General features: G+C 44.8%; 2 protein-coding genes across 2 annotated transcripts in view; both read right to left on the bottom strand.

The window, feature by feature from the left end:
• The window catches only part of ccdc180 (coiled-coil domain containing 180), a 19449-nt gene extending 12805 nt beyond the window's left edge, over window positions 1-6644 (bottom strand). Inside the window, exons 1-15 of the mRNA XM_056592100.1 lie at window positions 6378-6644; window positions 6182-6261; window positions 5894-5958; window positions 5246-5355; window positions 4642-4761; window positions 4269-4379; window positions 4021-4116; window positions 3621-3784; window positions 2294-2413; window positions 1762-1841; window positions 1549-1637; window positions 1213-1332; window positions 881-1054; window positions 480-595; window positions 54-180 (exon numbers count right to left, since the gene is read on the bottom strand). Of these exons, the coding sequence (XP_056448075.1) occupies window positions 54-180; window positions 480-595; window positions 881-1054; window positions 1213-1332; window positions 1549-1637; window positions 1762-1841; window positions 2294-2413; window positions 3621-3784; window positions 4021-4116; window positions 4269-4379; window positions 4642-4761; window positions 5246-5355; window positions 5894-5958; window positions 6182-6261; window positions 6378-6437 (1632 nt within the window). The 5' untranslated portion in view covers window positions 6438-6644. The remainder of the gene's footprint in view (window positions 1-53; window positions 181-479; window positions 596-880; window positions 1055-1212; window positions 1333-1548; window positions 1638-1761; window positions 1842-2293; window positions 2414-3620; window positions 3785-4020; window positions 4117-4268; window positions 4380-4641; window positions 4762-5245; window positions 5356-5893; window positions 5959-6181; window positions 6262-6377) is intronic.
• An 811-nt stretch (window positions 6645-7455) lies between these two features.
• snapc4 (small nuclear RNA activating complex, polypeptide 4) overlaps window positions 7456-15000 on the bottom strand; it is a 12157-nt gene continuing 4612 nt past the window's right edge. Inside the window, exons 9-20 of the mRNA XM_056591957.1 lie at window positions 14822-14923; window positions 14652-14724; window positions 13978-14142; window positions 13637-13787; window positions 13262-13368; window positions 12844-12938; window positions 12631-12725; window positions 12454-12536; window positions 10532-12094; window positions 8939-9773; window positions 8387-8583; window positions 7456-8106 (exon numbers count right to left, since the gene is read on the bottom strand). Coding sequence (XP_056447932.1) covers window positions 7921-8106; window positions 8387-8583; window positions 8939-9773; window positions 10532-12094; window positions 12454-12536; window positions 12631-12725; window positions 12844-12938; window positions 13262-13368; window positions 13637-13787; window positions 13978-14142; window positions 14652-14724; window positions 14822-14923 — 3652 coding nt within the window. The 3' untranslated portion in view covers window positions 7456-7920. The remainder of the gene's footprint in view (window positions 8107-8386; window positions 8584-8938; window positions 9774-10531; window positions 12095-12453; window positions 12537-12630; window positions 12726-12843; window positions 12939-13261; window positions 13369-13636; window positions 13788-13977; window positions 14143-14651; window positions 14725-14821; window positions 14924-15000) is intronic.

Genomic DNA, 15000 nt, shown 5'->3' with positions numbered 1-15000 from the left:
CCTAGCCTTGACACCTTTGTGTGTGCGTGTGTTTTTGTGGATATTATAATTACCAGGGTGTGGACTTCGCCAACATGGTAATATTGGCTGACAGCAGCGCTGTAGGTGTTAAGCTCGTCCACATGAACAGCTGGAAAACTCTCCAGCACTTCGTCCATTTTGCTGTACCACTCTCTAGAGCTGTAAACACACAAACGGGCAGTGCTTTCTTCATGTTTGCTATTGTATGTCTTAAGGTATCCATATTCCCATGGTTAATATAGGATGATATGCATTAGGTAGGAAGCCTCCCATTTCAACCAGTAATCTCATCACATGTTTTAGTCTATCTCTACTGTGTAACACACATCTGGCATGCTTGGTTTGTCACTTTTGCAAGATCCAATGAAATCCTGATGCATCGCATCCCCTCCCTCCCTAATGTCTTGCTCTACCTGGGGATGCGTCATTCATGCCTGGTCGGTTTGGAGGTGGCTCACCTGTTGGGCATCTCGTCCAGGTAGGCGAGGGCCACATCAAGGGACTTCTTCAGGGCCTCCTCAGGGCTGTCCTGGCGCAGCCGGTCTAGTAAGACGTCCAAATGAGCCTCTTTCCTCTGGGAAAAAAAGACCGTAAAGCACAACGGGGGAGTTTGGTTAGACTTTGAAAATACTATTTAATCCCTTGGTCATTTAGCAGACGCTTTTAGCCAAAGAAAATACAGGGATTTTTTAACCCTGAATATACAGGTAATTAATGAGCAGGTAGGAGTTAGGGGCCTCTAGCTCTAGGATGCCTACAGGTAAAACTGTGGTTTGGACACTGGGCTAGGAGTCAGAACACCCTAACCAAAGAACTTTCTCGCCTTCAAGGCTTTGGTACTTCCTTTCTGCGTGCAGACCTTTATTTCCTCTTCCTGTTCACATCGAAGGAGGCGGAGCTGCTCCTCAAGCTGTTGCTCTCTGTTCTCCATAGCCCGGCTGTGCGTCTCCCATAGCAACGCTGCTCCGCGTAAAACATTCCAGACAGTCCTACTCAATATCCCAGCATGCCTTGCCACCACGTCCACATCTCGCTACAGGCACAGAAACAGAAGGGAGAGGGTAATTAAGAGAGGAAGAGATGAATGAAGATGAAAGAAAAGGGCAACGTGTGAGACAGGAGACAATGCAGAGAAACAAACATTGAGAGTGGAACAGAGTGGAGAGAGATGACGGTGAGCATTTGACTGACATCTAAGATGGCCACTCGTTCCTCAGCCCGCCTCTGATGTGGCCCCATCAGAGGGAGGATCTGGGAGCTGACGATGTGCTTGACCTCCTGCTCGGACAGCTCTAGACCACACAGCGCCTGCTGTGGGAAGAAGCAGGAAAACAGGATTTGTAATGTTGGGAATGGCAGTTCCGTGCCACAAGCATTTTAGGCCACATATCATCGGAGAGGGCACACCTCGAAACCACCACCCTTCAAAGCGGCATCTGTTTTTCTAACAGATGTGTTGCCATTTTGGATGAGTTATTGTAGGTTATCTCTATTCATTCAGATGAGTTTGAATAATGAATAATATACCTTGCATCGCTCCACTTCCACTAGACTGGCCTGCCAGCTCTGGTCAAAGCTGCACTGGAGCTGACGTACAAAGTTATCATGACAACCATCTGGAAAAACACACACACACACACACACACACACACACACACACACGGTAATAGTAACTTTACAGAAACATTTATACACAAACCTATACACACCATTAATATTAAGATATTATACATAAATTACCAATCTTTTGATTGAGAGCTGTAAGTTGGTTGTACCAATCGGTGACCAGAGCTGTAGTGCAGGTGGGCGGGGCCAGAGAGCTGTAAAACAGTGTTATGGTTTCATATCATCTGTGGCCCTCGGATACAAAGTTACAGCCAACCGTTTCCTCAGGACACAGAATCATACGGTAGTCCTGTGATGACCAATCACATAACACCTGTCCTCCCATGATGACCAATCAAATTACACACGTTATTACGCCATAACAAATCACATAACACATGGTATCCTGTGCTGTCCAATCACATAACACATGGTATACTGTAATGACCAATCACATAACACACGATATCCTGGGATATCCAATCACATAACACATGGTATACTGCGATGACCTATCAAATAACACACGGTATCCTGTGATAAGATATACTTTATCATCTCAGCAGAGAAATGTAGGGGTGATGACCAATCACATAACACACGATATCCTGTGATGTCCAATCACATAACACATAATGTCTGTGACAGTGTTGAACAATCCTGGTACCAGATGTGCTGGAAGAGACGTCTCTGTTCTTCAGACAGAGCTTGTTGTGTCCTTCTGATCTCCACAACTGCTTCCTGGACAGAGTCAGGGTCCTGGACTGATTTATCACTGACCAGTTCCCTGCAACACACACACACACACACACACACACACACACACCATATATATATATATATATATATATATATATATATATATATATATATATATATACATTTATATATGGGCATTTCTAAGAAATTATTAGGGCTGGGAATCTACTGGCACCACACGATTTGATTAGATTCCGATTATGAGGTCAACGATTCGATTGTAAAACGATTATCGATGCATCTCGATGCAACAAAAACGTTTATGTACATTTCCATGAGTGATTTTCCAAAAAATATATCTCTGAGTTTGCTACTCAGAGTTTGCTAATCACTTCCTACTTTTGTGATGATCATTAAATACATCAACTGATGAAATGACTTATCTAATATTTTATTAGAGAAAAAGCTTTTGTCACAAATATGACTTTCTATGAACAATGCAATAATCATTGCAGCTTGCATTACAAAACAATATGGAAGTATGTAAAAAATACGGTTTGGTTTTCTTTTCTTTCTAATCTTTCTTTTCTATGTCATTAAAGAAAAAGCAGCTCTTGAAAGAGAAGGAGTTCTTGTGTCTGGCTGTGAGTTTGCGTGCATGCTATACGTAGGCTGAATCGCAATCGTGTCAAGGCAAATCAGATTGGCCCATACACACTGAAGATAAATAAAATTATCCCTCTCTGGCGAACAGAATGCTGCAGCAGGCGAACAAAAAACAAAACAACAACTTTTTTTTTGTTGGAATCGTTCTACAGAGAATCGCGATGCATCGAAGAATCGATTATTTTTCCCACCCTTAGAAATGACACTCCAATTATAGCTCATAAATCCTACCGATAAGTAATGACGTTGTAACTGAAGAAAGATACAACTTAAAAAGTTAAAAGTTACAACTAGCTTTAACCTGTTTTAGAGAAGGCAGCTGTAATCCTTTGTCTTCCATTAACACTACGTGAACGTTCCACTCTGAATCTAACACGGGTAACAGGCTTTTCGTGACGCCGAGGTGCCTGAAAATATACACATAGATGTCACGATGTCGAGCTAAAATGTATGGGATGGTAACAGTACGTTACCATCCCATACAATCGGTTTGGCACAGGACTGTTGGTTTGCGGTTAATTCTAGAATTTTAGGTACAATTTCTGAACCGAGACACCTAAACCAAGGGATATACAGTGAGTTCTTCGGTGTGCCATTACAAAAGTACTGCAGCAAGCCTTGAGACATACCGGAACCTTTCTATCTCCTGTTGTACCCTGCCAGCCTTCCAGGTCTTAGATATGTCTTGCCAGCGAAGATGAAGGACAGACTCTTTTTGCAGATCCCCCTCCAGAAGATGAAGACGTAGACGGGCGATGCTACGGCGGTTAGCGAGCAGGGCGGTGTTGATCATCTGTATATATAACAATCAGACAGGTTAAGGAGAGCTGGTAGCTAGAAATCAGAATCGCAGGTTAAATGGCTATTACTACCATAGTGCCGATGACCATCGTTTCAGGGGCCTCATTCAGAGGTTGAAGGTATGCGTGAACGTACCCATAGGTGGCAAAGTGATAGGGCACAGGCAATGCCATAAGTTAAGTTAAGTTAAAAGTTAACGTTTATTGATGAGTTCACCCATGTCATTACCATAGCCTCTGCGTCGAGCAGTCTGTAGAGGTCACAGGGGTTTAGGGAGCTGATTCTCTCCAGAAGAGTGCAGTACTTCTTGAGTAAATGAGCGATCTCAAGAGAACACAAAAACACAATATGTTTGTAACCGACATAGTCAACGTCGATGGATGTTCAATCAGAAATTAAGGAGTGAAGAAGAATAAGTGATTCCTTCTTTGTCTTCCTCCTAGAGTGGTTGTTAGAAGGACTAGTCTTGTCTTTACCTGCTGTGTTCGTTGGATTTCATATCCATTCAGATTTTGGTCTAATTCACAGATTCTTCCTCTCTTTAAAACAGAAGTTTCCTTGACCTGCTTCCAAACGTCATTCAGCTCCTACACACACACACACACACACACACACACACACACACACACACACACACACACACACACACACACACACACACACACACACACACACACACACACACACACACACACGCAAATACATATTATGTACACAAACACAGATCTAATATGCATTTTATGATGACACATGATCTTATATGGCATTTATTATCTTAATGTGGAAGCATTTTCCATGCATCAAATGCTGAGCTGTTGTGTCGTACATACTGTGTAACAGATGGTATACCTGAAGGCTGGTCGGTTGCTGACACTCCATACCCCCCATCAGGGTCTCCAACCTCTGGTCCATCTCTTCAAGGCATGAGAGCAGGTCCTTACAAGTACTTCTACTGCTCTCCTCATAATCCTATGGGGCAGGAGTTTTTAAACCTTTTTATCTCGGGACCCAAAAGACAATGTTAATGTGTCTGTGTGACCAAACTGCACACATAGAAACTCAGGTATTGAGGATACTTTCAGTAAAAAGAGTTCTTAGTAACAGGTCCTCTTTTGGCCCAAAGATGAGCACTCAGGGGGAGTTTTCGGAGTGTTCGGACTATGTGTTGTTTAGTCGCAACCTACCTGCTCTTTTGACGCTAAATTCAAAATTAATCTTAAAATATGACTATGAGGAAAATTATGCTATGAGGATATTGAGCCATTGCGTTTTTGCATTTGTGAAGTTTATGGTGCACACTACTTAGGGTATATAAAGTGTGCAGTGTATACTTACCATTGTGTACACTGTGTCATGTGTACACAAGCTGGGCTATAAAGTGTAGTTTGTACCAATGTGAATGTTTAGAATATCCATATTACAGGGAGGCGTATAAAGTGTATGTCTAGCCTACCTTGCCAAGCACCGCCAGGTCTCTATGAAGGTTCTTTACAGTCTCTCTGTGGTCTCTCTCTCTCTTCGCTCTCAGGCGCTCAATCACATCAGCACTCTGCCTTTCAGCCACTAGAAAGGGTAGTTCATAATGGAGTTATTAATGTTATATTGACATTAGTTCGGCAGATGACTTCCTACAAAATGTTATCTATCTATCGGCAAATGTATATTATGCAAAGGGAACATTCTTTACAAGCATACACAGCTAAAAGCTATAGGAAAGTCTTTAAAAATGTATGCATCAGCATCGTCAGAATGTAATACTGTGATATGAAAACAAACCTAGCCTATGGTTTATCATATGTAGTCTACTACACTGGATGAAATAAGCTACTATGCATTTCGGAGTGGTAGATTAGAAATAGCTACAGAGTAGAGCATCTCATTACTATCCTCTTTAGTTTCACAGGCCCTTTTCAAAGATTTTTAATAATAGGTCAGAAGACAGGAGTATCTCATGGAGTTAATTATGGGTATTGGCATGCCTATTGCCGACATACAGCCATAATAAACGTAATTGATGTAGCTACATCTTTTTTGGTCCCTACTATTACACTTGTGTGATAAAGGCCTAAAATACAGAGGCCCACATGTGACGAGTACAAACCAACAACATCAGGAAGTCCTCTGACTTCTTCCTCCAGCTGCTGCTCTGCACTGGTGGGCAGTAATCTGTCTCACACACACACACACACACACACACACACACACACACACACACACACACACACACACACACACACACATACAAATACCAAACCCTGTAAGGTTCAAGATGTAGAATAATATACTGTATACAAAATGTGTGTGTGTGTGTGTGTGTGTGTGTGTGTGTGTGTGTGTGTGTGTGTGTGTGTGTGTGTGTGTGTGTGTGTGTGTGTGTGTGTGTGTCCACCTGTTGTTAGTGGTGTGCGTTTGTGTTTCAGGAGCAGTCCTTTCTCCTCGACTTTGATGGAGGGAGAGGGACAGCTGGACCTAGTAAACCATTCACCAGACAGGACTCTAAGCGTTATGTATAACACATACATATTGATACTGAGAAACACTTTCATAAGCATACTATTGACAGTTTTACAGTAAGGTGCGCTGACCTGTGCGTCAAACATCTGTCTGTAAAGCCTTCCGCTGGGGATCACCCTGCTCTCCGCCATGCTAGCAAACAGGCAGGCTTATTAGGTTGGTGGATCGTCCAGTTGAATAAGACAAACCGTCGGTTGATACCACGCTAAACCCGTACACCTGGGTAAAGGAGGTCATGCGGCTCTGATATGTGTAACCTTAGTTTGGTTCAGCTTCGGGTGAAAGGTATTTTCCCCTTTCAGGTTTGATGACTGAACTATTCGCGCGTCAGTTGCCATGACAACTAACCGCTATACGCCACGAGCGCCCTCCTCCGGTACGGCAGCATCCTGTTGTAAACATCCACCTGAGATCCGCACATGGACCACACAAGAAATTGACGACCCCCAGGCCTATTTATAATAATAACACAGTATTTATTCAAGTAGTACATTAGTTTGCGGATGTTGAATGTGAACTGTGCGCTCCAGTAAGCTTTTTTATATATTTTTTACAGTCAATGAATACAAACATGACTATCAGACTTGAGCGGCGCAGGCAGAGATTAATTAATAAATATCTGCCTGTATAAGATAGCAGAACTAAGCACTGATTATGTCAATTTATCACAGCTTCTAGCATGCTGTTGTGTGGGCCTTTACGGTAGTAAATGTGCATTTAGCATTTTGTTTCACTGATTTTACATAAAGTATGTTCCATAAGCTTATTCCATCTCATCAAATGTGTGGTCTGTGGTGCAAATGCAAATGGTAGTATTAATTTTGTCTGATCATATGATTGAAAGCCAAATTGGGATATTAAGATTTTAAAAAGAAAGGCAATGCAAGCTATTTTTATAATTTTCCTTTGCATCACATCGGTATCAGAGGTTGCTATTGTTGCTTTCTGAATCAGTCTGAGCTTGAGCCATCAGCAGTGCTGGATTAAGATTTAGCTGATGATGATAGAAAAGTGAAAGGAAAGACAGATCATAGAGAAATATCATCAGAATTAGAGAAGGGATATGGAGAGAGACTGGAAAGAAGAAATATCAGAATAAAGAAACATCACATACCACTTGGTCCGACTAACAAAAAGCTTGGTGGGAAAACAACCATTTTATTCTTATTAATTAACATAAACTCTTTGCTTTACAAAAAACGTATGAATCCATAAACACAAACTTGTGACAATAGCAAAGCTATGGTGTTGAGAAAATCTCCACAGCTTGACAAGCACACACACACACACACACACACACACACACACACACACACACACACACACACACACACACACACACACACACACACACACACACACACACACACACACACACACACACACACACACACACACACACATTAGTTCAACACTGTATGGATCAAGGCATGCTGAAAATTGCATTCATTCAGTCTGCTGAGCTCCTTAACAAGGTGCTTTCGATAAACCTGGAACCTGGAACCAGCCTGGCCTATACAATAGACTACAAACCTCTAGTACTGGCCAGACTACAAATAAACAAGATGCTATTAAAGGAACGTGGTGGTTTTAAGTTAAAAGTAGAGTGCATCATTATTTAAATGCATCACTGCTGTCCTGGTCCTGACTAGAGTCATGACTAGAGTCCCGACTAGAGTCCCGACTAGAGTCCCGACTAGAGTCCCGACTAGAGTCTTCGTTTTCTACGGGTCGACGTGTGGTGATGCCAGTGAAGTGAGTGGCAGGAGCGCCTTCCCCGTCCTGTAGCAGTTTGGTATTCTGGAAGGAAAAGAAAACACCGAAAAGATTAAAGTACAACAGACCAAAACACAAAAAGGATAACGAAACACTGTGGCGCCTGATACTTTACTATGCACATTTTGCCTGTTTTTGTTTATTTTACATGACAGCTCTCTGGTGCTACAGCAAGTTAAAGTTGGTTAAATCAGCAGAATTTTTGATGGTTGAATTCTTGAATAAGGATTTTCTTTGATTAAGATACAAACTAAGAAAGTACGAAGTGTGAAGATATGAAAGACACGACAGACGTGAAACTAACTTCTGTCTCCTTTCTTGCCGGATTCAGGACCATCAACTCTTTGATTGGCTGGATGGTGGCCAGGAGGGCGGGAACCGTGAAGCAGGACAGGAAGCGTGCCTTCAACATCTGGTAGGCAGGGTTTCCAGCACAGTGCTTGGCCACTAGTTTTCGCACCGCAGCCACATTTTCTTCTGCTGTAGCCTTACGTCTAGAATCTAAAAACAAGGACTGCTATGAGGCACTATGTACTAGTTTTACTTGCCGGGCATAAAATAATTGTATAAATAAGACTACAATGAAGAACAGACATATATACATTCTATGTACTATATATATTCAGAAATAACAAATAAATGAGTGACTACAGTATCGCATTAGCGTTATTGTGATTAAGGGCCATCTAAATACCATTCACTTGACACAAGGCAGGTAGGTATTTCTATGAATTAAATAACAGTGATTCAAGTAATTGTAGATTCAGCAGAAATCAATTTGCAGCTCTCTATGCTACCCCTGTCCCCAAGGTGCATTGAACACAACCCAACGAGCCGGCGTGTGTTTGGCATGTACCTGGGTCCTCGGGTTGGGACACCTCCTCTCCACCAGAGGCCAAGCTGTAATCGTGATCTGGAGTCTCCGTGGTTAGCAGCAGAAAGGCATTCTTGCTGAGGTACTCCTTCGAGGCCAGCAGTGCGTGCAGCGAGTCCAGGCTGGCGACAAATGGCGGCAAGTAAGGCAGGGCCACGCCCAGGCCCGGTGCCTTCACCCCCCCGGCCCCCCTCATCCAGAGCTGCACCTCATCAGCCGGCTCACAGAACATCAGAGCGGGGTCAAACTGTAAGGCCTCCCTCCTGAGCGGGGCGGGCGCTACGGCACTGCTGTGACACAGGACGGACACAGGGAAGGGGCGGGCCAGCAGCCCCGCTGGCCCGGGGGCCACCTGCCTCCACTGGGGACGTGGCGAAGGAGGAAGTCCCTGAGGGTGGGGGGACAGTGGAGCCGGGCAGGTGGAGACAACGGCTGGTCTGACGGCCGTAGGGACAGAAGGTGGTGGGACGGCGGTAAAGACAGTAGCTGGTGGGATGGCGGTGAAGACACCAGGTTGTACAATGGGAGATAAGTTGGGAGTCTGCTGGAGGCATGTGAAGCTAGCCTGGGGAAGGGTATGTGCTAATGGCACATACCCTTGGGAGAAGCTGGGAGAAGCTGGGGCTTGGTGCCCTGATGGAAGGGCCTTCTTGAGGCCTGGGGCTGGCGCACCGACCAGTCTAACAATTCCATTCGGCGTCATTAGGAACACTATCTTGCCAGGATTCAGGACGAAGCCATCGGGTAAGGCCAGAGGAACTGCTTTCCCAATTTGCTCCTGCGTCCGCTTTGGTGATGTCTTACATTTGGCTTCGGTCTAGGTGCAAAAAGCAGGGAACGTCAAATGATATCAAGGGACGGGCCTTCAAAAGGTTTTTATACGTACACAAACTGTATATTAATGCTGCTTCTCAAAGATCAAAGCGTACCCTACTGAAACAATATAACCCCTTGTATAATTTCCAACTGTAAAAGGTACAGAGTTAAAGGTAAAACTGTAAAAAGTGATCTGTGCAACTGGTGGAATATATGACTTTGACGATTGCCTTATGCCGTCCCCGTTTGTTTTTATGCCAAATGTTTACATTCTGTATACCAACAGCCCAATCTTTATGTAAAAATGTATTCAAAACTCTGTTTGGCAGAACAGATCCATAAGCGGTTCTAGTTTATGAAAACGAGCCTGCTGTGTTAAGAAAACACCCCAATCCTTTAAAAGAGAACCGATCGGCAGATATTAAGGAAAACCTTCTTATTTTATGTTTGCATTTACAGATACGTTTTTTAAAGCAGATAGTCAAGTGTGCGTTTCACAATGAATACCAGTCAGGCCCTGGCTGGCCAGCAGTGATATCCACTGCAAAACTCACAAAAACACCATTCCATCAGATTAAATAACTTAATGTCATACCTTACCATTAACCCATAAATGATAACCCTATTACATACAAGTTGTTGATTTCCATATTACACCAAATGATGTTTATCATCTATACTACTTATACTTATCATCACTACCTTTTGACTTCAGTTAAAGTGTATTGTTAATTTGTTGAATGTTGCAAATGCAGGTACCTTTGCCTGAGCCATTGCTTCCAGAACTTTAGCCTTAGCCGTCTTTCTCCGAACTCTCTTCCTCTCTTGCGTCTCCTCTGCACTCTTCTGATTGGCTGACGGCCCTGGGGAAGGCTCACTTGCCCGCCCTCTCTTTGCTCCTCTTAATGGAGCAGACCCTTGGGACAAAAGGGTAGCTGGTCCGGCTGGTGGTGCCGCTGAGGAGGAGGAAAGCCAGGGGCGAGCCTGAATTGGAAGCAAGGCCTTGGCAGGAGACGGGGCAGGGGCAATACGGGGCAGTAACCTCACCGCTCCAGGGCTTTGCTGCCGAGGGACCAACCCTCTGGGAGGAGTAAACCGGAGAGCAGCCATCTGAGGAGGTACGACGGGCTGCATGACCGGATGAGAGGTAGACGGAGCGCCTGGACGGCTGCAAGGATGCACATTAGGAGGCATGCTGGGACTCTGAGGCGCCATCTGAGGGATGCGCATCAACGAGACTTGTGGAGAAGGTGGTGCCTGTGCCTGTTGCAGTAGAGGCTGTTGGGCCGGGAATTGCACAAGCTGAGGTAGACATTTCTGTAGTTCTTTGCGTCCCTGAGCCCTTTTGAGTTTCTCATGGAGCATACCCTGCACTGTAGTTGGGTTGGGTATATGGGGACGGAGGCGCGGGGGTGGAACTCTGGCTTCACGTTGCTTATTTTCTATACTGACCTTACAGCTCAGCAGGTCCACCTTGAGGACCTGCAGGAACAGCCGAAAGATTGGGGTGCTGCCCAGAGACAACGGCTGCATCCTCTGCCGCAGGGCGTACGCCCCCGTCTTGCCGCCAGCGTTGGGATCCGGGACCAGCAGTTTCCCGATCCACGGGGTCACCGCGGCCATCAGCCGATAGTCCATGGACGGGTTGTTCCTGGCAAACCGGCGCCTCTTGCCTGGTTTCTTCTGGGAGTAGCTGTTTGGCGTGCAGTCTGCGCATATTGTTAGGAAGTCAAAGAGCTCCGAACAGGACACCTGCAGCAGGGCCAGCGGGCTGTGCTGGCTTCCACACCTCAGGACCCGGGGCTCCAGACCAAACAATGTTTCCAGGAGGTTTCCTCTGGCGTCCACTAGAGTGGAGCGCACAGGCTTTTCCCTGTGCTGGACAGGGCCAAAACAGGGCCTCTCCACCACCTGGTAGCTAAAGGTATCTAGAGCCGCCCGTTTCTCCTTGGTGGGACACTTTATGTTCTCCGGAGGTCTCTCCACTGGCTTTGCCTCCTCCTCCTCCGCCTCCTCCTCCGCCGCCTCCTCCTCCTCCGCCGCGGCCTCCTCCTCCTCCTCCTCCTCTTCCAGTTCCTTCTTCTGCTCGTGCTCCTCCTCCTCTCTCTCCAGTTTCCGCTCTGCTTCCACGACTTGCTTCATCTTCTCGTCGTCACTGTCCATGTACACCACTTCATCCTTGTCCTCATCCTCATCTTCTGAGCTCTCAGTCAGCAGCACCTCCTCTTCCTCCTTTTTAATATCACGCTTACCGGCCGGTAAACGCCTCCCCTTCATCTTCTGCACCGGCATGTCTTTTTCCAGGAGTGTCAAAGTGGCGTTCTGGAGACCATTGAGACAGAGAGGTAAGGCAGATGTCGACAGAGACAGGTAAGAGTGTCACAGACACGTATACACAGTGTTCCTTTCTTCGTGTGTGTGTGTGTGTGTGTGTAGGTATGTGTCTATCTGTCATTCTGTCTGGTTTGTGTGTTTCCTGCATATGGAAGGCCAAAAGGGCCAAAATTATGTCTCACTGTACATGTACATTGATTAAAATTGACGTAAAATACGGCATTTAAGCTTTCAATAATGACACATTTTACGACGGCGCATTCTATTAATTTTTTTTAAGTATGAATTTTCTTCACCCAATATTGATTATTTTGGCCTTCCATATGCGCTTGCGTGCTTCTATTTACCTTCTTAACAAACTTCCTCCATTCTCTGAGACACTGCGCGTCGTAGCGATTTGGGATTTCAGCCGCAATTCGAGACCAGCGCCCTGCAAAACAATGAATCAATCAATATGTGGCGTGCATGAGGTGAACATGTGTTTGTGTAACTGTGTTTCTTATGTCTTTAAGTAGGTTACTCACCCACTCCATGTTTCTCGACAAGCGTGACCAGCAGAGCTATCTCCTGCGCATCAAAAGGTCCTCTCTTTATTCCTTCCTTCAGACAGTCACAATATCTGTACACACATACACACACAAAAATAAACCATCTCCCATTATCCAATCAGATCTTATAAGCTGTGCCATTATCAAATCAGATCTTATAAGATGCCCTATTGTCCAATTAGATCTTACCTGTCCCTACAAGCACCGTCAGAACGACCTGGGACTTCTAACCTTATTTTAGACCAATTTCTTTCTCCAAGACGAGCTACAGATCGCAGCAAGGCCTGCAGAGAGAGAGTATGGTTTGCATGATGGAAAATGGAAAACAAAATCATCAGAAGTTCAATGTGATCTTAAATTTGCAAATATCATAAATGAGTCCCTAATTATCAAATGTAAAATGTAAAAAATGAGTTGCTGTCAGGTCAGTAAGACAACTACTAGGGTACCCCTTCTCACTGAGCCTTACACTATCAAAGTATCCTCGTTGGAGAATATTGTGTGTGAGACATGATTGTGAAACAAATACAACTCTCTTCTGTAACTACCCTCATACCAGTGTACTAGTTGCCAACTCTTCCTGAGAGACTCCGCCCACCACCCTCACCTTGTCCTCCTCCTTGGACCATGGGCCCTTCCGGAGCGCAGGGTCAAGGACCTGGGACCAGCGGTACATCAGTTGGCTGGGGTCACGACCCTCGATGAAATAGCTCACTGAAAGACAGACGGACAAGGGGAGAGCGACACAGACGGGTCAGGCCAGATCGTATTTTCCCTCTGGATCAATTAAGTATTCTGAAACTGAATGGAAGTTATTCTGTGTAGAGTACAGCTTGTAGTTATTATGTCCCAATATTGAATAAGATAGCACTCAATGGATCCTAGCATGTACAGGACAGTAGCAGAGTAAAATGAGATCACACAAACGTATACACAGAAAATGTGTCGATAGTGAGGATTAGAGACGGAGCCGGGGACTCACTTTGCGTGTACGGTATGAAGTTTCCAATCCTCATCTTATCCACCAGCTCCCTGAGCACCTCGTCTTCCTCTGCAGACCAAACGCTCTTCTTCAAGTTCTTTGACAAGAACCTCTGGTAGGTCTGGAAACACATGAAGACCGTCCTGCCTGTCTACATACAGGCACACGGATCACAGATCACCTGGCAGGTAGGTTTGGAGATGCAATGAATGATTTAAAAATGATTATTCTTATAAAAAGGAGACTAACGGGTATAAGAGACAGATGCACAGAGGGAGAGGGAAGCATGAAGAATTGTCATCACATTCTTCATAAGCACACGCACACCCAAACATCCTCACCCCAAGCTCTTCAGCGATGCCCTCCCAGTCTCTCTCTTTATGTTCTTTGACCAATTCATCCAGACGCTCGAGCTCCTGTGGAGTCCAGGTGGACTTGTTGACCGATGGGTGGAGAAAGTTTTGCCAGAATTGACGCAAATCATCCGCCTCCCTTGTCCCCTCAAACTGAGGAGATAGTAGAGCAGAGGAGACAAGCGGAGAAGCTACTATAAAACAAGTTCTTAGGGAATTTACCTGACCCTTGTATTATAATAACAATAGCAGGCACAGCATATCCACTGAGGTTGTTAGGGTAGGCCAACAACACCAGAACCCCATGTTGTTGTTTGCTTTTCACTCCGAGCAAGCTGTCCTCTATTTTTTTAAATTTTAATTTTAACTACAAAAAAAAAAGTGTGTGTTTTAAGTGTTTGCTACTTCAGGCTTATAGCAGAATCTGTTAAATAAAGAGCAGGTCAGTTCATGTTCTGGATTGCAACATGAGTGCAAGGGTCCTGGAACCTACATTTATTGAAATGACTATTTGAAAGTGTTGCTAATCTTGCATACTTTGAACACTCTGGGCAAAAGATCAGAGCAGAGCTGAAAAATCGACATCAATCATTAGGCCTGTAATGTAACGGTAGCACATGTCAGGGGCTTAAGACTGATGCATAGAGTGTGCAATGGCCTACGTCGATGTTGGAGATCTTCTGCCAGTCATGCTCATCATAACGACCCCCGACAAGGTCCTCCTCCTTCTGGGTTCTGACCAATCAGGAAAGAGAAAGCAGCAACATTATATGTAAGAGAATACGTACTGGCCACCATTTTCAATCTACACGTCTAACAGGAGGTCAGGTACCTGAGCTGCTGAATGTCTTTCTCCAGCTGCCCTATCTGCTCACTCAGTGCCTCTTTCTCTTCTTCACGTGCTTTATACATCTTCTGACTCAGATAGTCCACTCTGGTCAGAGGGTACAAAGGAGAGGAGACGGACAGGTAAGGAAACCAAAAGACAGAAGTGGGAGAACAGGGAGATTT

This window comes from Gadus chalcogrammus, chromosome 6, assembly GCF_026213295.1.
Source record: "Gadus chalcogrammus isolate NIFS_2021 chromosome 6, NIFS_Gcha_1.0, whole genome shotgun sequence".
In the NCBI taxonomy this organism is placed as follows: domain Eukaryota; kingdom Metazoa; phylum Chordata; class Actinopteri; order Gadiformes; family Gadidae; genus Gadus; species Gadus chalcogrammus.
Note: the sequence above shows the minus strand (reverse complement) of the source record. Positions and strands in the feature narration are given on the sequence as shown.